Source organism: Polypterus senegalus, chromosome 4, assembly GCF_016835505.1.
Source record: "Polypterus senegalus isolate Bchr_013 chromosome 4, ASM1683550v1, whole genome shotgun sequence".
NCBI classification, from domain to species: Eukaryota; Metazoa; Chordata; class Cladistia; order Polypteriformes; family Polypteridae; genus Polypterus; species Polypterus senegalus.
In genome coordinates this window covers 216,571,835-216,593,076 of record NC_053157.1, presented here as the reverse complement: position 1 = coordinate 216,593,076, position 21,242 = coordinate 216,571,835, and the positions used below count along the sequence as shown (strand labels likewise).

The 21,242-nt window shown below is 39.6% G+C and overlaps 1 protein-coding gene across 3 annotated transcripts in view; it reads left to right on the top strand.

Moving 5' to 3' along the window:
• The first annotated feature begins 5,270 nt into the window (after positions 1–5,270).
• The window catches only part of si:dkey-183c6.8 (protein O-GlcNAcase), a 71,457-nt gene continuing 55,485 nt past the window's right edge, over positions 5,271–21,242 (top strand). The window contains exons 1-3 of one of the 3 annotated variants that reach the window (XM_039751960.1): positions 5,282–5,420; positions 10,969–11,020; positions 20,636–20,733. In XM_039751960.1, the coding sequence (XP_039607894.1) occupies positions 5,381–5,420; positions 10,969–11,020; positions 20,636–20,733 (190 nt within the window). In that variant the 5' untranslated portion in view covers positions 5,282–5,380. Of the gene's footprint in view, positions 5,421–10,968; positions 11,021–20,635; positions 20,734–21,242 lie in introns of all 3 variants that reach the window. The other 2 variants (XM_039751959.1, XM_039751961.1) reach the window with 2 other exon arrangements.

Here is a 21,242-nt window from a genome sequence, read left to right as displayed (position 1 = left end):
GTGCTGTGCAGTGAGCACAGGCGCAGTAGACATTTGGGCCCTCAGGCAACCCTCATGAAGTCTGTTTCTGATTGTTTGGTCAAAGACATTCACACCAGTGGCCTACTGGAGGTCATTTTGTAGGGCTCTGGCAGTGCTTATCCTGTTCCTCCTTGCCCAAAGGAGCAGATACTGGTCCTGCTGATGGGTTATGGACCTTCTATGGCCCTCTCCAGCTCTCCTAGAGTAACTGCTTGTCTCCTAGAATCTCCTCCATGCCCTTGAGACTGTGCAGGGAGACACAGCAAACCTTCTGGCAATGACACATATTGATGTGCCATCCTGGAGAAGTTGGACTACCTGTGCAACCTCTGTAGGGTCCAGGTATCGCCTCATGCTACCAGTAGTGACATTGACTGTAGCCAAATGCAAAACTAGTGAAGAAACAGTCAGAAAAGATGAGGAGGGAAAAATGTCAGTGGCCTCCACCTGTTAAACCATTCCTGTTTTGGGGGTCATCTCATTGTTGCCCCTCTAGTGCATCTGTTGTTAATTTCATTAACACCACAGCAGCTGAAACTGATTAACAACCTCCTCTGCTACTTAACTGACCAGATTAATATCCCATAAGTTTCATTGACTTTATGCTATACTCTGATTAAAAAGTGTTCCTTTAATTCTTTTGAGCAGTATATATATATATATATATATATATATATATATATATGGCGCAGTGGGTAGTTCACTTCACTTCACTTCCTTGGTTCACTTCCTGGGTCCTCCCTGTGTTGAGTTTGCATGTTCTCCCCGTGTCTGCGTGGGTTTCCTCCAGGTGCTCCGGTTTCCTCCCACAGTCCAAAGACATGCAGGTTAGGTGAATTGGTTATTCTAAATTGTCCCTAGTGTGTGCTTGGTGTGTGGGTGGGTGTGTGTTTGTGTCCTGCGGTGGGCTGGCACCCTGCCCGGAGTTTGTTTCCTGCCTTGCACCCTGTGTTGGCTGGGAATGGCTTGAGCAGACCCTCGTGACCCTGTAGTTAGGATATAGTGCATTGGATAATGGATGGATATATATATTGGTTTATAATACAATTTTACTGCCTCGGGGGGTTAGTAGATTTATTTTATTGCAATTGGGACCTTAAACATGAGAAATTTTGTGCCAAGAGATTGACCCAGGACCATCTTGTGATGACGTGGAACATGAAATTCTTGCAAGACACCCCCTTCTTACAATCAATATCAAATAAGCCAAACAAGCAAAACATTCAGTCGTCTAAAGGATTTGAGCACACACAGATCCAGGGCTCTCAGAGCATATAAAGAGTATAAGGACAGTACATTATAAATGAAACATCGACAACTAAGTGAAGAAGAAAGCAGTGCAGAGAAAAGAGACTCAAAAGCGTTGGAGAGAAAAAAGAGCAAAAAAGAAAAAGAATAATCTAGGTGCAAATTCAGAAAATAAGGAAAGTAATTATCAGTTTGTATCTGGAAAACCAAACATGGGGGTTGGCGAGCAAAGCAAGCAGGGGGCGAAGACCCCTAGTATTTCAATATAAATCAACAATTAAATATATACAAATCTGAAATTTAAAAAAGACAAAAAATATTTTTTTCCTCCACCCAATTACTGTTCAATGTGACCAGGGCCGGATTAAGACGAAATTGGGCCTGATGCTGCAGTGCAAAAAAGGCCTATTTTTCCTCGCCATTGGTGCATGTGCATTTGACACTCACCGTACATGTGCACTCAGACCGACCAAGGAGCCTTAATTGTTTGCAACGCAACCAGCCAGTCTTTATTGAACATGAATAATAATAATGATGTAGATTAAAGATTAACATCAAACTATGTAACATCAACAGTCAATAGCAATTGTCTGAAAAGTGCACTTAATGCAGAAAACCTAACAATGAAATACACAAAATTTCACAATTGTTTTACGAAACAGAGTTAGAAAAAATGAATTTGCAGAGACATTGGTTCAAAGTGACTCAGTTCAGGCTCTTGAGGGTAAAAATTTGTCCACGATTTAAATTTCATAATAGGCTAGAATCCTGTCGAGGATTTTAAAAATTCCAAAAATCCATTCTGGGCCCACGGGCCGGCTTTTAGTTTTACCTTTACAGATAACCATTTAAATAGCCATTGATTTTTACTGTACAACTAACTTTCAAGGTGAAAAATTTACTACAAAGTACATGGCACTTACCGAACAATACTAAAGTGGCAAGAATCCCCAAGATATTGCAAAAAACGCAGCTAAATTACTAAGTAAACTGTTTAACGTAAAACTGATAGCATTAACTTGAAATCTTCGGTTAACAATAAACACAACAGAATTTATTTATATAGCACATTTTCATACAAAAGGTAACTCAAAGTGCTTTACATAATGAAGAAAAATAAAAGACAAAATAAGAAATTAAAATAAGACAACATTAGTTAACATAGAAAAGGAGTGAGGTCCGATGACCAGGGTGGCCAGAAAAAACAAAAAAAACTCCAGATGGCTGGAGAAAAAAATAAAATCTGTAGGGATTCCAGACCATTAGACTGCCCAGTCCCCTCTAGGCATTCTACCTAACATAAATGAAACAGTCCTCTTTGGATTTAGGGTTATCACGGCAGGACTTGATGATGATGGTCACGTGGATTTCTGTCTTTTAATCCATCCATCATTGTTGGAGCATCATGAAGCTTTGAGTACACCACAAAGAAACCAGAAAAAGAAACAGAAGAGAGAGTAGGGGTCAGTACAGATTTTAGAGCCACATTGAATAGTTATTATGATGAATTGAACATAAAGAGTATCAGGATTAAGTTAAAGTGAAGTTATGAAAAGGCCATGTTAAAGTAATGTGTTTTCAGCAGTGTTTTAAACTGCTCTACTGTATTAGCCTGGCGAATTCCTATTGGCAGGCTATTCCAGATTTTAGGTGCATAGCAGCAGAAGGCCGCCTCACCACTTCTTTTAAGTTTTGTTCTTGGAATTCTAAGGAGACACTCATTTGAGGATCTGAGGTTACGATTTGGAATATAAGGTGTCAGACATTCCGATATATACGATGGGGCGAGATTATTTAAGGCTTTATAAACCATAAGCAGAATTTTAAAGTTAATCCTGAATGACACAGGTAACCAGTGTAGTGACATCAAAACTGGAGTAATGTGTTCGGATTTTCTTTTCCTAGTTAGGATTCTAGCAGCTGCATTCTGCACTAGTTGCAAACGATTTATGTCTTTCTTGGGTAGTCCTGAGAGGAGTGCGTTACAGTAATCTAGTCTACTGAAAACAAACGCGTGAACTAATTTCTCAGCATCTTTCAGTGATATAAGAGGTCTAACTTTACTTATGTTTCTTAAGTGAAAAAATGCTGTCCTAATGATCTGATTAACATGCGATTTAAAATTCAGATTACAGTCAACAATTACCCCTAAACTTTTTACCTCTGTCTTGACGTTTAATTCTAATGTATCCAGTTTATTTCTAATAGCCTCATTGTATCCATTATTGCTAATCACTAAGATTTCAGTTTTCTCTTTATTTAACTTGAGAAAGTTACTATTCATCCATTCTGAGATACAAGTCAGACATTGTGTTAGTGTATCGAGAGAGTCAGAGTCATCAGGTGCTATAGATAAGTACAGCTGTGTGTCATCAGCATAGCTGTGGTAGCTCACGTTGTGCCCTGAGATAATCTGACCTAACGGAAGCATGTAGATTGAGAAGAACAGAGGACCCAGGATAGAGCCTTGTGGAACACCATATCGGATATCATGTGCCTTTGAGTTGTGATTACCACAACTAACAAAGAATTTTCTCCTTGTCAGGTAGGATTCAAACCAATTTAAGACACTGCCAGAGAGGCCCACCCATTGACTAAGGCGATTTCTAAGAATATTATGATCAATGGTGTCAAATGCAGCACTCAGATCTTAGAGGATGAGAACAGATAAATGGCCTCTGTCTGCATTCACCCGCAAATCATTTACTACTTTAACGAGTGCCGTTTCTGTGCTGTGATTTGTTCTAAAACCCGACTGAAATTTATCAAGAATAGCATGTTTATTGAGGTGGTCATTTACAACGACGTTATAGTTACATCACAACGCAAAGAACAATAGTAACTTTATAATAAGTAACGCTGTATCTAGGCGTCCGAAAGTCGGACTCCAAATTTAATTCTAAGAATTATTTTGAGGTTAATATAGCAAAAGAAAACTGTTCAGCTTCCGGAAAATTCTTGTCTGTTTTCATCTGGGCCTATTTCAGGAATGGGCCTAATGCTGCAACATCAATAGCACCCACCTTAATCCGGCCCTGAATGTGACAAGACACCAGTCATGCCAGGTGGTGTGCAAATGCACTCAGCAGCCAATTCAACTTTAAGTTTGTGAGTGTGAGCACGGTCTACATGATTTTAACTCACAATTTTAGTTGTTAAACCATAAAACGTACAGATATTGAAGTCACTAGATAGGTTTGGAAGGCATTACTGTACATAATAGTGTGATAGGAAATGTGCTATATAAAAGACATTAAGGGCACTAGAGAATATAAAGGAATAGATAGATATGAAAGGTGCTCTATAATACATGTACATATGTAAGGCACTTTAGAATAGACATATAGATGTAAAATGCACAATATTGCAGATAGATTGGAATGGCTTAATAGATGTGAGAGACGCTCAATAACAGATGTATCTTTGAGGTGGTGCGAGGGCAGGGCTTCGGGGACCTTCAGATCGGGTCGTGGTGTTATTTTGAACAATCGAGGTAAACAGCATGGACGAGTATGTTGTGCTAAGTGGCTTGTTCTTGTCACAGCTTTTTTCTAATGTTGTAATGTATCAATGGTAAAGAAACTATATAATGGAAACAGAGAAGGTTATCATAAGCAAGGTAACCTTGGAGGTTCATTTTCTGTTCATGTAAACCCCTCATAATGGAGAGAGGTAAAGCCCCAGCGCCATGCGATAAGCTTGAACTTGACCCCAAAGCAGCCTGCACTACTGCTAATACGCGGCTCACGTGCAGACCACCGCCGTTCGCTCTGCTATGATCTATAACGAGGAGTATTTGGGACATACATTCATACAAACAGAACATACGGTACATATATACATACATACATAAAAGTGCCGCGAAATAAATAAATAAATACATGTGTCTCCATGGATCTACAGTAGAAAGCTCCGGATTTGCAGATCCTCGCCTTTCTCAGGCAGACAAACGAATCAGTGAAGTTCCGCCCGCTAGGTGGCATGTGACTCAGTCTGGGCGCGGAGGCGGAGGCAGAGGCGGTGTTGCGCTCGCTCAGCGTTCGTTGCGAGATGGTAAAGGGGCCGCGTTAATGGGAGCACGCAGTAGCAGCACCAGCAGCAGCAGTAGCCGATGGAGGAGCGATTTGGATTTCTCTGCGGGGTCGTGGAAGGCCAGTTTGTCTTTCAGTTTACGAATAATGGGATGGTGGGTTGGGAAAGACGCGGTTCAGGTTTTATAAAGTGGTCTGTCAGTATTGGTGGGCAGGGTGTGGAGGACACGCGAGTGAGCCTTTAGGTGAGCCGAGAGTCACTGAGTGCACGCCGGTGAGGGACAGTTGTGGGATGTGTGCCAGGCGAAGGAGAGCATGTGGAAGAAGAGATTAGTGCTGCCCTACTCGGGTGTCGCATCCCTACGCGAAGGATGAAAAGGCGCAGCCCCGCTGTGGTCATTTAAAGGGACGGATTCGCCTAATGGTCGTTTCTGCCCTTCGACTTGCGGGTGACCCGCTAGTGACAGTGGAGAGTGGGAGTCACAGAGAACACAGGGCTGAGCAATGTGATGGCAGAAAACTGGCCGAAGGAGCCCATGTTCAAGACGTGCGATCTGTCCACTGCACGAAGACACCGGCGCCTCTTGCCCTCGCTAATGCATGGAATTGTGCTCTTTAATATACCGCTCTACTCCCATCTTGAACTATCTGATCTGTCTGATGTGTGTGTGTGTGTGTGTGTGTGTGTGTGGGTGTGCGCGCGCATTGATTATTAAGGTGACACAGTCGACCAAATGAGTTCGCGATCGGGGGTGCCGTTTATTTAAGAAGTATGTAGGGCACCGAGGCGGCGGGCGGTGGGCTTCCTTCACTGCTCCGCAATTAATCACAACAACTTCCCCACAAAAACAGTAGAAAGTGCAGAAATGAGCATACAAGATACACGTTTAAAACGGAAACTGCTAAGAGCCTGCACTCTTCTAGAGACTGGAATTGGTCAAAGTAATCCGTGCAGGTGTTAAGAAGGAGCTTCACGTTTTAGGGTACTCTGGTTTGAGTACAGTTTGGGGGGTTCTGAAGTGACCCCGATGAATGGACTGGCCCCCTGCTTAATGCCTGGAGTGGTCTGTGCACCTCGTGACTCTAAATTGGTTTGAGCAGGTTTAAAAATGGATGAATGGTTCTGTATTTGTCTTTGTCAGTCCTGACTGCAACAGTTCAGCTCCTCTGCTGTGCAATTTACAGTCTGTACATTTCTCAGAACATTCGTTTGCTTTGCTTGCCATTCAGTAAGATTTTTGCTTTACCCACAGGCCGAAGGTAAAAAGAACCGTTTCTTTAAGGCAAATGCATGAGTTTACTTGAATTTTTGATACAGATATGCGTCATAATAATCCATAACACCCAGTTAAAAATAAGGTTGGTTAACATTAAGGTCTGCCAAGTAATAACTCTTTAAACTTAAAGTCCAAATTTATCATCATATGTACACAATGTAGTGATAGTCATGATGCACCAACATTGATGGACTGAAAGCCAGAAGTCTACATGACCATCATCATCAGGTCCTTCCATGAAAACCCTAAATACAAAGAGGACTGTTTGACTTATGTTAGGTAGATTGCCCAGAGGGGACTGGGCGGTCTCTTGGTCTGGAACCCCTACAGATTTTATTTTTTCTCCAGCCTTTGGAGTTTTTTTTTTGTTTTTTCTGTCCACCCTGGCCATCGGACCTTACTCTTATTCTTTGTTAATTAATGTTGACTTATGTTTATTTTTTTATTGTGTCTTCTATTTTTCTATTCATTTTGTAAAGCACTTTGAGCTACATTTTTTTGTATGAATATGTGCTATATAAATAAATGTTGATTGATTGATTGATTGAAACAGTTACAGCACTTGCATCAGGCCCGGCTCCAGGAAGTCATGGAGCTGTCTGTGCTAAGCACCCTAAATATCACATTACGACCCCTGCTCCCACCACCCACGCTGCAGTCTATACTGTTACTTGTTGGATTTTTGAGACTTTTATCACACCATGCCTTCTAGTAGCTCAGATGCCCTCTTGACATTCTGGTCTGGAGCTGGGGCTGAGCAACAAGCAGCACTCAGCCAATGCCAGCATCATGACTTGCTGATATTGTAGTGTCATTCACAATTTAGATTAACTGTTTATTTAATCAATCAACATATGCTAAATTAACAAGACATCATAAACATATATAATGACAAACGTATTAAGATACATGCAAAATAGAACACATACAGTATCTACTGTAAAAAATCAATTTCAACAACACTATATTAAACGTGTTCAACTGGTTTGGAGGGTAAAGGTTTGACCGGTAATTCCAGAAAGAGCTGCCACATTTCTGTCATTACCATCCATTAAATTTGAGCCTAATACTAGGGAGGTGGACCACCCAAATATTCCAAAGTCCACCTCATTGAAGCTATTCACCAACTGTTCCTGTCAATAAAACTCCTCATTAATATTATAATATCTGGACAACCATTGTTATGACCCATCTCATCTGTTCTATCAAAATCACCTGCTTGTACTGAAGCTCCAGGTTTGAATATCCCTTGTGGTGTTTACTGATTTAATCTCAAAGAATAATTTAATTCATTGTAATTTTGTTACAAAGTGCCCATTCAACGTTTATATATGCATTATGTACTCATTTCTATCCATGTATTTCATAGTTTATAATGTCCATCTATAAACAGTGCCTATAATATATTGCCATCACATCTAGCTAGTCTGTCTATCATATAGGGCCTTTTCTATCTATCTATCTATCTATCTATCTATCTAGATTAATAAAGTTTATCTAATCTAGCAATCTATTATATATTGCCTTTTCTATCTATCTATCTATCTATCTATCTATCTATCTATCTATCTATCTATCTATCTATCTATCTATATTAATTTTTCTATATCTGCTTTGTCGGTGAGGGTGTCAATGTATCATAATTCTCTGTCTAAATGAAAGTTGGGGTAGTTTTTTTTTATTTTACGGACCAGGAGAAAGCTGTAACTAGGGACGGACGTGCAAGGATCAATAAGGGTGAAACAAGAATCGCACTCGAGAGTTCAGTAAAATAAATGTCCAACCTGAAAAGAAATACGAAACGATTGCAAGTATTTTTCACAAATGTAGCTGTGTCATTGAAATCACACACTACAACCCTGGAGGATTCTGGGACCTGTTTCTCTGGCAGCCATCAACACCGTTGCCAGCATACAGTGTTGTCCGCAAGAATAAGAGATCGGTGTTGTGATATTAAGGTAAAAATAAGTATCCTTTTCACGCAAGATTTGGATCACAAAATAAATGCCGAAAATGAATTTCTCAGATATTAAACTCTATAAATGATATGTAAATTGACCCAAACATTATTGAGTTTGAGAAATTAAACACTTAAATCAATCACAATATTTACGCTATATTTAATTTTTCAAATGCTCTATACCTTGCATACTTTTTTCAGTTGGAAGAAAACTCTGCCTTAAAGGTTTCCATAAACTCCCTTGACTGTCACCCTGTTTCTCCATATTCATGATTTCCTGTATGATTTGCAGAAGACGTCTACTAAATTGCATTGTTTTTTGTGTACCATCTCGCATCAAAATACATACTGAGGTATTTCAATAACATAAACCCTCATAGATTTAGTTAAACATAACTTTTATTTCCCTTCCCAAGCCCATTAGACCGAATCTTTCCTGTTGCTCTGTTGTAAATAAATAAATGCAATCACAGTGCTTGTTTTAAACCTCTTCTGTGTGTGTCCCTGTTTACATAGCTTAAACTTTCTCCAGAGCTTTAAGATGGTCTCATAATTTGTTTAGAGCATGGAAGAACAGTTAGCAGTCCTCCTGGCTGCTGAGCAATCAGCGGGGTCCTGGTATCTTTGGAGTAGACCACGTCAGTTTGTGCCCACATGGGACTCAGTGCTGTCTTGTGTCTTTTCTCATCCACACCCCCTTGTGAATTTAGCGTCATACAGGTGGCATTGTGATTTGCAGACATTAAGATCAGATCATTATTGTCTGCATGTTATTTAGAGCTCTGGGCTCTATTTTAACTTTCATTTTTTTCTGTTAGCTGTCTGAGAAATATAACTTGACACAATAAATATTCTTTAGACTATTCTTTCCCTAGCAGTGCAGGAGATGGTTGTACCTTGGTGATGTTGAAATCTTGACTTGACTGGTTTCTGAAAGGTCAACACACTGACGGGCTAAGTTGGGCCCAAGAGAATGTTCTGTTCTTGTCTAAACTCTCTTCTGCTGTGGGTAGATCTTACTGTACATATTTAGCTTTAATTTTCTGTGGTACCACCTTCATTTCCTGTAGCGATACTGCTATTTAACAATCTTAGGTATTAACAAGCAAACTTAGAATTACACTCTTCAAAACATGAGGACATGTTTCCAATATGTTTCGTAAAGCACCATTGGGTGGAGGACGTCACAATTACACTCTCCATTTGACACGATGAAAGCCGCACTGCAAAGATTGCCATTAAACACAATTTCAAATCATGCACCTTGTGCATCTGCCAGGAACAGACCCATTCTGTGAGAGATGCAACCAGCTTCCCTTGTCCACACTTTGTAGCAGAGCTCCCAACTCAGACCTTACTGGTGATATAAATTGTACACTTTGGCTTTGTTTTAGTTTATATAAATTATTTTTTATGATATTATTTATAAGCTGAGACCCCATTTTTGTCAGTTTTCTTACAGACACATCCATGTTTCTGACAATTAGGATGTGGATTGCACTCATGTGTCCAATGAGCTGTTGTGTGTTTGTGTCATTTTGCTGTCACTATATAACACTTTCAGTTAACCTAATCATTGTATAAACAAACAAAAATTTCATTGAAAGTCCTATCAGGGAATCTTGTTTACCCAACCTTTACCTAACCCTCTTGGTTCTGGCATTCGACCTCAGCTTGCATTTTTGAATTTCATTTCCCCTCATCAGTTTTTCAGCACGTACCGTACACATTACATTTTCTGCGTTGTTTTCAGATGCCCAGTGAAATCCCCTTAAGATGATGTTACACTACTTGAGTTTTCTAGCCATCATTTAGAGAATTTTTGTGGATTATGCCATGGTGCGATGACTACCAGTCACGTAGTGTGAAATACGTAAAAACAAGTCACGAGCAGCTTTTCTTTTGTCTTTTGAATGGACCCCTGTGTGTGTGAAAGCTCAGCTGGATGTATATTGCATACAATGCAGCCACAAGGATAGAATGTCTGTAGGTGTTAGGGATTATGCAAACAAATTAGAGGTTTATATGTCTGATGTCTCATGTTTGTCATACTAAGACCGAATGTGAAATGGAAAAAGATGGGCCAGGACTACAGCTTAACTCTCCATACCTAGTTAACATATGTACAGCCGCGGTGCTGTTGCTGTCAAAATGTGATACCTTGGATACCTTGAATTTAATTCTTCTCTTTAAACCACTGGAGCAGACGTGGACCCTTAACTTTTACCGTCAAGGCTTTTCATGTCACCTCTGCATATTCAGTCATCACCACCTCACTACTGATCGCTTTATCGTTAATATTAATTATTCTAATGTGCTTCCCTTATATTTAAGAGTCTCTGATTATAGACCATAGGACTCAAGTGTAAATGTGCACTTTGCACTTTTAATTAGTAACAAATATTAAAATATAGTTTCTTTCCTTTTTCAGGGTTTTATGGCCGCCCATGGTCTATGGAGCAGAGGAAAGTACTTTTCAAATGGTAAGTACAGCCATGAACTCCAACACTTACACATTTCTGGGATCACTCAAGTTCCACACTACATACATTTGCTTTCCGACCTGCTTCTCCAGTTTTGGGCCTCAGGAGCTTTTTACAGGCTAACTGGCGCAAGCAAGACCCCCAAAGATGGAATGCAAGTCAAACTGAACACACAATGAAGTTCACTCAAACACATTTAATCATTTTGGACAACCTGCCAGTGGACCCAAACAGGAGGCACAAGCAAAACTCCAAAAATGTATCAACCTGCTTAAAAGAGAAGTGCAGATGTGCAACACAGTCCAGTTGACTGTAAAGCTTTAATCCGTTTCAGTGGCACCACAGAAGTTTGGTACCAGCACTTCCTTATTTTTGTTCAGGCATACTATTTCTGATTCACCACAGGGCATCAATATTTGTATCCAATAATTGTATTAGAAGCAATGGCATGTTTAGCTTAAACTTACTATACTACTAGAACTTAGAATGCTTTTTCTACTTGAGAAAGACTGATGTGTGTCAAAGACTATGCTGTGCTTCCATTTCAATGATTGGGAATTAGATCAGCAAATAAAGGGACTTGTAGAATCGTAGTCTAGGTCAAACATGAAGGATAGAAACTGGGCAGGATGAGAGCTAAACTATAAGTGGCAAAGTTCCAAACTAGAATCACAGCTGAGACAAAAGATGGGGTCAAAACCATCAGGAATAGAAAATTGACTTGAGACTGTCATTCCTAAACTGATCAACTTTTGTATTTTTTGAAAGAGTCCTTGATTCATTTAGCAGATTACTGCAAAAAATGAGATCTAAATAAGTGAAGAGTATTTATATCAAAATATTAAATCTCCTTTTTTTTATTGTAAGAATTATTGACTTATCAAAAAATGTATATTTACAATTTTTTAGTTTTCTTTAAGAAAGTAAATTTGCTTACCCCATTGGCAGGAATTTTTGCTAAACAGAAAGCAAACCAACTCCCATTTAATTTTTTTTTGTCTACTTTTTATATATGCATTTTTGCAGTGTACCTGGGAGTATGCACTGCCACCTTTAAAAAGATACTGTGTGCCAACATAACATGTTGTGAATCCGTGTCCAGCAGGGAGTGATAGTTTGACTGAAGCACCAAGTTCAATGCTGGGAATCCCATGGTGAAAAGGTTGTTCTGCTTATAGTGCGGCTTCAAAGACACAGCAACAACACAAATCAATCACGACACACATAATTAGTTTAGTCTTAGCTTGTATTAAAGACTCTTTCAAAGCCACAATCAGCCTCTGTCAGGATACCCATGTTCAAAGTTGAAAGAGGTAAACATTTATTTATATAGCACATTTTCATACAAATGATGTAGCTCAAAGATCTTTACAAGATAAAGAAGGAAAAAAGAAAAATATGATTAGGCAATACTAAATATCAAAGAATAAAGTAAGGTTCAATGGCCAGGGAGGACAGAAAAAAACAGAAAAAAATCCAGAAGGCTGAAGAAACAAATAATGAAATCTGCTGGGGTTCCAATGCCACAAGACCACCCAGCCCCCTCTACGCATTCTACCTAACATAAATGATCTCAATCAGGCATCATGTGGAAGAATCAAATGATGATGGTCATGTGCACCTCTGGCCTTCAATCCATCAATGTAGGGACTGCACAGTGCTTTGATCGGGGATTTTGGAGCCATGACAAAAAATGATAGTTAAATGCATATACAGAATATCAGAGTTACACTAAAATGAAACTATGAGAAAGCCATGTTAAAATAATGGGGTTTTAGCCGTTTTGTAAAGTGCTCCACCATATTAGTGGATTTCTATTGGTAAACTATTTTAGATTTTAGGTGCATAACATCAGAAGGTTGCCTCATCACTTCTTTTAAGTTTAGCTCTTGGAATTATAAGCAGACACTCATTCACAGATCTAAGGTTACGATTTAGAGTGTAAGGTGAGAGGCGTTCTGAAATATAGGATGGAAAGAAGTGGTTAGCTGTAGCCATTATCTCCTTCTGGTGCTGCCACAGTATGTAGATGATTAGGTGGTGAAAGGTTATAGAGCGCTGCAACTCAAAAGTCCCAAGGCTGAGCAGTGGTGCTACAAAATGTCTGCGATCCAGCTATTGTAGGGTCTCAAATGCTAATGTGTGGTTGCATGTTTTAAGGTAATACTGATAAAATAAACCAACCAGTGTTTAACTCACCCTCTTCCCCTTGCAAGAAATTTCTGGGAACAAAGGATAATATTAGTAGGGGCAAGGTAATATTTTCTTATCTCTCTATTATAATAAAAAAATCCTGGGACGAGACTTTGTAGCCTGGGACGAGACGTGACTTTTACAGAAAGATTCTTTCACATCCCGCGAGACGAGACTTTGTGCCAAGAGATTTAGTCATGCCGAGGTTCGGTAATAAAAGACAAAGAGTAAATGACAAAGTAGAACGTTGTAAAGAATTCAAAAACGTTGGTGCGATGCACATGCAGAGCAGATTTGAAATAACGAAAGTACTAAAATTCGAAAGTCTCAAAAAATGATAGTAAAGATCGCATTAGCGAAACAAATGGAAATTATTACTCAGTGAAATAACGGAACAGCGAAAAGAGATTGAATATATTGTTCGGATTTAAACTTTAAGTCTAATTCGGGTTGCCATCAGGGAAAAGTAGTGTTTCTTCCCAATGAAGAGACGTATCCATGAGAATTAAAAGATTTGTTGTTTGGTGAAAGTGAAATCCACAAAGGCGTGCGGCACTGATGTGAAGTGGCTGGTATATAGCGCAGGCCGGGGGGGTTGGCGAGCAAAGTGAGCAGGGGGCAAAGCCCCCTAGTTTGGTAATAATGAAAACAAAAGCATTGTACATGGTGGTAACATAATAATAACTAGCAAAATACCCGCGCTTCGCAGTGGAGAAGTAGTGTGTTAAAGAAGTTATGAAAGAAGTAAAGGAAACATTTTAAAAATAATGTAACATGATTGTCAATGTAATTGTTTTGTCATTATTATGAGTGTTGCTGTCATCATCAAGGATTTGATTATCATTATTTCTTTCAATCAGGTTCGTATTTGGAGAATGTGTTGTATTCAAGTTATATTACATTCATCGAAGTGTTCACTACCCAAATCGGTACTCGTGAATCTAAGATGTTTAACAGGTATTCCCGGTATTAATTTGTGGATTTGCCTGCAAATATTTAGCAGCAGCGTGTCTATGAACTTAATTTAAACTTAAGCTTTACACATTGCTTTCCTATTGATGTGTCTACAAAGGCTTGTTCAGATTCAGAGGGTTGTTCCTTTCTTACTGCATCAATAAACAGCTCGTCTTGCTCTTTATCTCAGAAATCACACACTGCATGCATGGGTTTACCTTTCCCAGTCCTGCAAAGTCAGTTCACGTGAGCCGCTTGGAGTACATGCATCGATTATTCTCAGTTGCAATGTCCACGGCTTTATTTAATGTTAGCTCAGACCCGGCAATTAAAAGTTTCTCTCGCACTTTAGCTGAGTTTGTGCCAAACACTATTCTATCCCTGACCATCTCATCTTCGTTTGCATAAGCACAGTCCTTCACCAGCAATTTTAACTCCGTTACAAAGTGATGAAAAGTCTCGTTTATACCCTGAGTCCTCTCATTAAACTTGTATCTCGCGAATATCGTATTCGTCTTAGGCATGACAAACGCCAGCGGCAGCGTGTCTATGAACCTAATTTAAAGTTAAGCTTTACACCTTGCTTTCCTATTCATTTGCATAAGCACAGTCCTTCACCAGCAATTTTAACTCCATTACAGCAATTTTAACTTCGTTACAAAGTGATCAAAAGTCTCGTTTATACCCTGCGTCTTCTCATTAAATTTGTATCTCGCGAATATCGTATTCGTCGTAGGCATGACAAATGCCAGCAGCAGCCTGTCTATGAACCTAATTTAAACTTAAGGTTTACACCGCACTCCACAGTAGCTGCATTTATGAATATGCTTGTATGCGTCACTTCATTTTCTTTTGCTGCCTTCTCATTTGTGTAATGCATTTTTTGTTCAGCTCTTTGGAGCTCTTGCTTGTTCTCTGCGTACTGCGTACACAGTCAGTTCACGTGAGCCGCTCTGAGTACATGCATCGAAGGTTCTCAGCTGTGCTTGTGCTATCTCGTGCGATCTTGCAATGTCCACGGCTTTATTTAATGTTAGCTAAGACCCGGCACTTAAAAGTTTCTCTCGCACTTTCGCTGGGTTTGTGCCAAGCACTAGTCTATCCCTGACTATCTTATCTTTATTTGCATCAGCACAGTCCTTCACCTGCGAATATTTAGCGGCAGCGTGTCTATTGGATTGCTGCTGACAGATGGCCTTACAGTGGTGTGAAAAACTATTTGCCCCCTTCCTGATTTCTTATTCTTTTGCATGTTTGTCACACAAAATGTTTCTGATCATCAAACACATTTAACCATTAGTCAAATATAACACAAGTAAACACAAAATGCAGTTTTTAAATGATGGATTTTATTATTTAGGGAGAAAAAAAATCCAAACCTACATGGCTCTGTGTGAAAAAGTAATTGCCCCCTGAACCTAATAACTGGTTGGGCCACCCTTAGCAGCAATAACTGCAATCAAGCGTTTGCGATAGCTTGCAATGAGTCTTTTACAGCGCTCTGGAGGAATTTTGGCCCACTCATCTTTGCAGAATTGTTGTAATTCAGCTTTATTTGAGGGTTTTCTAGCATGAACTGCCTTTTTAAGGTCATGCCATAGCATCTCAATTGGATTCAGGTCAGGACTTTGACTAGGCCACTCCAAAGTCTTCATTTTGTTTCTCTTCAGCCATTCAGAAGTGGATTTGCTGGTGTGTTTTGGGTCATTGTCCTGTTGCAGCACCCAAGATCGCTTCAGCTTGAGCTGACAAACAAATGGTCAGACATTCTCCATCAGGATTTTTTGGTAGACATTAGAATTCATGGTTCCATCTATCACAGCAAGCCTTCCAGGTCCTGAAGCAGCAAAACAACCCCAGACCATCACACTACCACCACCATATTTTACTGTTGGTATGAGGTTCTTTTTCTGAAATGCTGTGTTCCTTTTACGCCAGATGTAACAGGACATTTGCCTTCAAAAAAGTTCAACTTTTGTCTCATCAGTCCACAAGGTATTTTCCCAAAAGTCTTGGCAATCATTGAGATGTTTCTTAGCAAAATTGAGACGAGCCCTAATGTTCTTTTTGCTTAACAGTGGTTTGAGTCTTGGAAATCTGCCATGCAGGCCATTTTTGCCCAGTCTCTTTCTTATGGTGGAGCCGTGAACACTGACCTTAATTGAGGCAAGTGAGGCCTGCAGTTCTTTAGACGTTGTCCTGGGGTCTTTTGTGACCTCTCGGATGAGTCGTCTCTACGCTCTTGGGGTAATTTTGGTCGGCCGGCCACTCCTGGAAAGGTTCATCACTGTTCCATGTTTTTGCCATTTGTGGATAATGGCTCTCACTGTGGTTCGCTGGAGTCCCAAAGCTTTAGAAATGGCTTTATAACCTTTACCAGACTGATAGATCTCAATTACTTCTGTTCTCATTTGTTCCTGAATTTCTTTGGATCTTGGCATGATGTCTAGCTTTTGAGGTGCTTTTGGTCTACTTCTCTGTGTCAGGCAGCTCCTATTTAAGTGATTTCTTGATTGAAACAGGTGTGGCAGTAATCAGGCCTGGGGGTGGCTACGGAAATTGAACTCAGGTGTGAAACACCACAGTTAGGTTATTTTTTAACAAGGGGGCAATTACTTTTTCACACAGGGCCATGTAGGTTTGGATTAAACCATAATTAATAATTAAACCATTATTTAAAAACTGCATTTTGTGTTTACTTGTGTTATATTTGGCTAATGGTTAAATGTGTTTGATGATCAGAAACATTTTGTGTGACAAACATGCAAAAGAATAAGAAATCAGGAAGGGGGCAAATAGTTTTTCACACCACTGTATATGGGCAGGCACTCAATTACGTGGGAGGCATGACGATGAGGGACGCAACTCTGCCTCACTCGGCGACCTAGCTGCAGGCTATGGCCGTATATATATACATAAGTAGGTGCCAGTTATGACCATTACGCGTAGAATTTCGAAATGAAACCTGTCTAACTTTTGTAAGTAAGCTGTAAGGAATGAACCTGCCAAATTTCAGACTTCTACCTACACGGGAAGTTGGAGAATTAGTGATCAGTCAGTCAGTCAGTGAGGGCTTTGCCTTTTATTAGTATAGATAAGCAGAAAAGCTTAAACATATTTCATATTCAGGTTATAATAATGAAAAGTGTATAAATACACTTACCACAGTGACACATTGAATATCAACTGAACTTTATGACTGCCTACTTCAGCCAGCAGTCATATACCTGGCAACAAAGCACAGTAGCCATAAATACAGCCATGAAAAATATGCATCAAATACTGCGTCAATAAATAAGTTGCCACCAATATGATGACATCAGCAAAAGGATAAAATATTCTAATTAATCCATATATACAGTATATATGCAAAATATACAAAATGTAAAGTAATGTCTTAAGAAGGCTCTAAGTTTCTGATTACTGTTATGTTGTGGCCAGGTTTTATGTGTATTTTCTGTTTTATTGTCATTTTCGTTAATTTTAAATTATTCTTTTTGTTATTTGATATAATTTCAGCTAAGCTTGTTTATCATTTATATAGATTCATGTTTGGATTGTCTCTGTAAGCCAGTTTTTCCTCTCCCTTGGTAGATATTTTTTATTTATTTTGGGACTTTGATTACACTTTGAACTTTCAAAAGCATTTTGTCATCCTGGTGAGAGTGAAACATGCAGGTAGGAATACAGGGGGGTGGTTTGGCTCACTTTTTAGGCTGGAGGGTACATTAAAACAGGGTCCTGGCTTACTTTTTGGTTTATTTTGGAGGCCTCACACTCCCTTTTCACCATACCCTTGACTTCCAATTAGAGCAAAATGTTCCAGTCTCATATTAACAAAAACAACAATAAAATACACATAAATCCTATCTAAAACATAACATGTAAAGCACTTGCCTCACATCATTGTAACAAGTGTCCGATTTGGTTTGCAGGGCTGACAGACACAAAACTACTGTATCTTATCTCCCAATAGTCCACTTCAGCCTCTAGCTGTTCAAGTTTTTGACATTCATATTTAATATTTCCAGAATGGTGGAGGCAGGTGGGCACACTTGCACCTCAACATGCTTATAGCCTGGATTCTCACTTGCAATACCATCTTTGTGGAGGTCTTCCACTTTTCATCTGGGTTTTCTCTGATTCTCTAGTTTTTTTTTCTCTATTTTTTGCCATGATCTGTCTGGGTGATGGATTAAAAAGAATATTTTTTTCTTTTATGCCATTTGCATTGATAATGTAGTTTTTGAGTTGCAGAGGTCAATAATATAATTGCAAGGAAGTATCTTAGTCAAGTAAAACGAAAACAGGGTGTACCCATAAAATGTTAATAACCAGCATTCAGAGGTTAAACCCAGGATTGTTGATTGATGTATAATCATCTAAAACTGGGATTGCCAGGGCTGAAATACCTTTTGTGTTTTTTGCTTTATGTTATTCATTTTTTTGCTTTTTATTTAGTAATTGTTTCTTGTGTTTGGTATTGTTGATTTTTCATTAGTTTGTTAATTGTTTCTTAGTTCTAATGTTCTTTGTGTTAATTATTATTGGAGAGTTTCATTTTATCATGTTATAGCCCTCATTCAGAAGTATAATGATGATACAGCTATTGTGGTATGTATAAGGAATGGGAATATAGGAATCCGATTGGAGCTTTCAGTGACTGGAGTGATAAGAACTGCCTGGTTCTGCACAGAATGAAGACCATGGAGATGATTGTTGATCCCTTCAGCCTGTTATCATCCGATGGGAGGACATTGAGATGATGCAAACACAGTTATCCTCTACAGCAAGGTGCAGAGCAAGCTCTTTTTCCTCAGAAGACTCTGATCATTCAGCATATGTAGTGAAATGTAGTCTTTGTTCTACCAGACAGTTGTTGCCAGTGTCCTCTTTTTTGCTGTCGAAGAGACTAGACAAGTTGATGAAGAAAGTGGCTCCATGCCGGTTAGGACTGTGGACTGGTGGTGGAAAAGTGTATGGGGAGAAAGGTACAGGCCATCCTTGACAATAGCAGTCACCCTCTCCACAACATTTTGGTGGGTTAGAGAAATAAACGTAGCCATCGTCTTCTCTCACTGCGCTGTAGAATAGAACACTTTAGAAGATCATCTATTCCTACTGCCATGAGACTTTATAGCTCTTTTATCAACCCAAGTGAATCATGACCTGGTCACCACTCTACCTTCTGACACTGTAACAATTGACCACTTGTACTTTTTAGTACTATATTTATGTTTTATTCTCCTTGTTTTTTTTAATACAGTGGAACCTCGGTTTGCGAGCATAATTCATTCCGGAAACGTGCTCGCAATCCAAAGCACTCGTGTATCAAAGCGAATTTCCCCATTTGAATTAATGGAAACTCAGATGATTCGTTCCACAACCCAAAACTATTCATATAAAAATGATTAATACAAAATATAAAGTAAAATACATAATACAAATTAACCTGCACTTTACCTTTATAAAGAATCATGGCTGGTGTGAGTTTCTAAACTCATGTGGGATTCCACCCAACGGGAGGACACGCGGAAGAGCGTCCCAAAGCAATCGCAGTCTCCCAGCACTGTAGCAGTTCACCGTATAAGCGCATCCAAAAAGATCACAGACATGCTATAAGTGCCTGTCGTCAATGGGTCATACAAGGAACATTATAAAGATCCCAGTACAATAAATAACAGCGCTGTTGCTGTTTCAAGCTGAATAAAGCTGGTGTTAAAGTACTGAGACTCAGCTTCGTGTTTTGGGGAGCAAGATGGGGACTCGCACTTCACAGCGCACACACACACACAGTCACAATGCTGTAGTAAACAGATGTTGACTATATGAGTGAGGCACACAGACTCAGACGGAGAATAGGAGACGATTGCCAGAGAGAGAGAGAGACGCGCTGGGACGGGCGAGCGAGATAGATAAGGAGAGAGAGAGAGCGAGAGAGACACGCTGGGCGTGCAAGATGAGAGAGAGAGAGACGCGCTGGGCGAGCGAGCGAGATAAGGAGAGAGAGAGAAGAACCATCAGCTCAGTTGTGATCACATAACGTTCAGCAGACAAAGTGTATCCATACTACTCGTATTGCAAGACATCGCTCGTTTATCAAGTCAAAATTTAGTTAACATTTTTGCTCGTCTGGCAAAACACTCGTAAACCAAGTTACTCGTAAACCGAGGTTTCACTGTAATTTGTAAGAATTACAGAAGATGTGTTTGACCTACCGGACACCTGAAATTCAATGAGGGGATGAATAAAATATCTATCTATCTATCTATCTATCTATCTATCTATCTATCTATCTATCTATCTATCTATCTATCTGTGGTCTAGTAGTCTAGGTGCGTGGTCAAAGTTAGAGCAAATAATTTAAGTCCAGAGAGTTGAGGTTTACAGTTTCCTAAAGTGTGTAATTGGAAGCTGAGGCTCACTTGGTGTGGTGTTGCTGTTTCTCAATTGTCATATGTGCCACAGGTTACAGCGATGGGGCCTCAACACTTACCTTTATGGTCCAAAGGATGACCTGAAGCACCGGATGCTGTGGAGGGAGATGTACTCGGAAGAGGAAGCAGGTACAGTATATTGGATCTGTGTGACACTTTTGCTGTTAATCCCTAAAGACCGTGAGTTAGGGAAATGCACTTATCTAGGCCTTCTTGTAAATTATGCATAAGGAGCTCCAGTTTCATTTATGGGGTGCTTCTGCATGAATAAATATGTCATAGAAAAAGAAGAGAATGGGGCTGTAAAGCTCATTGCTTCATGCATTAAAATCCTGAGAGGAATAAATAGATAAACAAATGAGAGCCCATGTGAGCAACAAGGTCCTGCTGTTGCCCTCACTCTCCGTAGGCTGGCATTTCTTTTTTAGAGAAAATTCACATTCATTTTTTTTTTTAATTTCCCTTTTCATCCTAATGCTTCTGTAAACACGCTGACTTGTCTTTACACAAATTCCAAGCCACACAGTGCAGAAGCTTTGTTCAACAGCTTTCAATCAAGCCTTCCTTGCTAATTAGAGCTTCCCCTCTTTGCCATAGAGCCTGACAGCCATTCTGGAGTCCCGACACATACACACAAA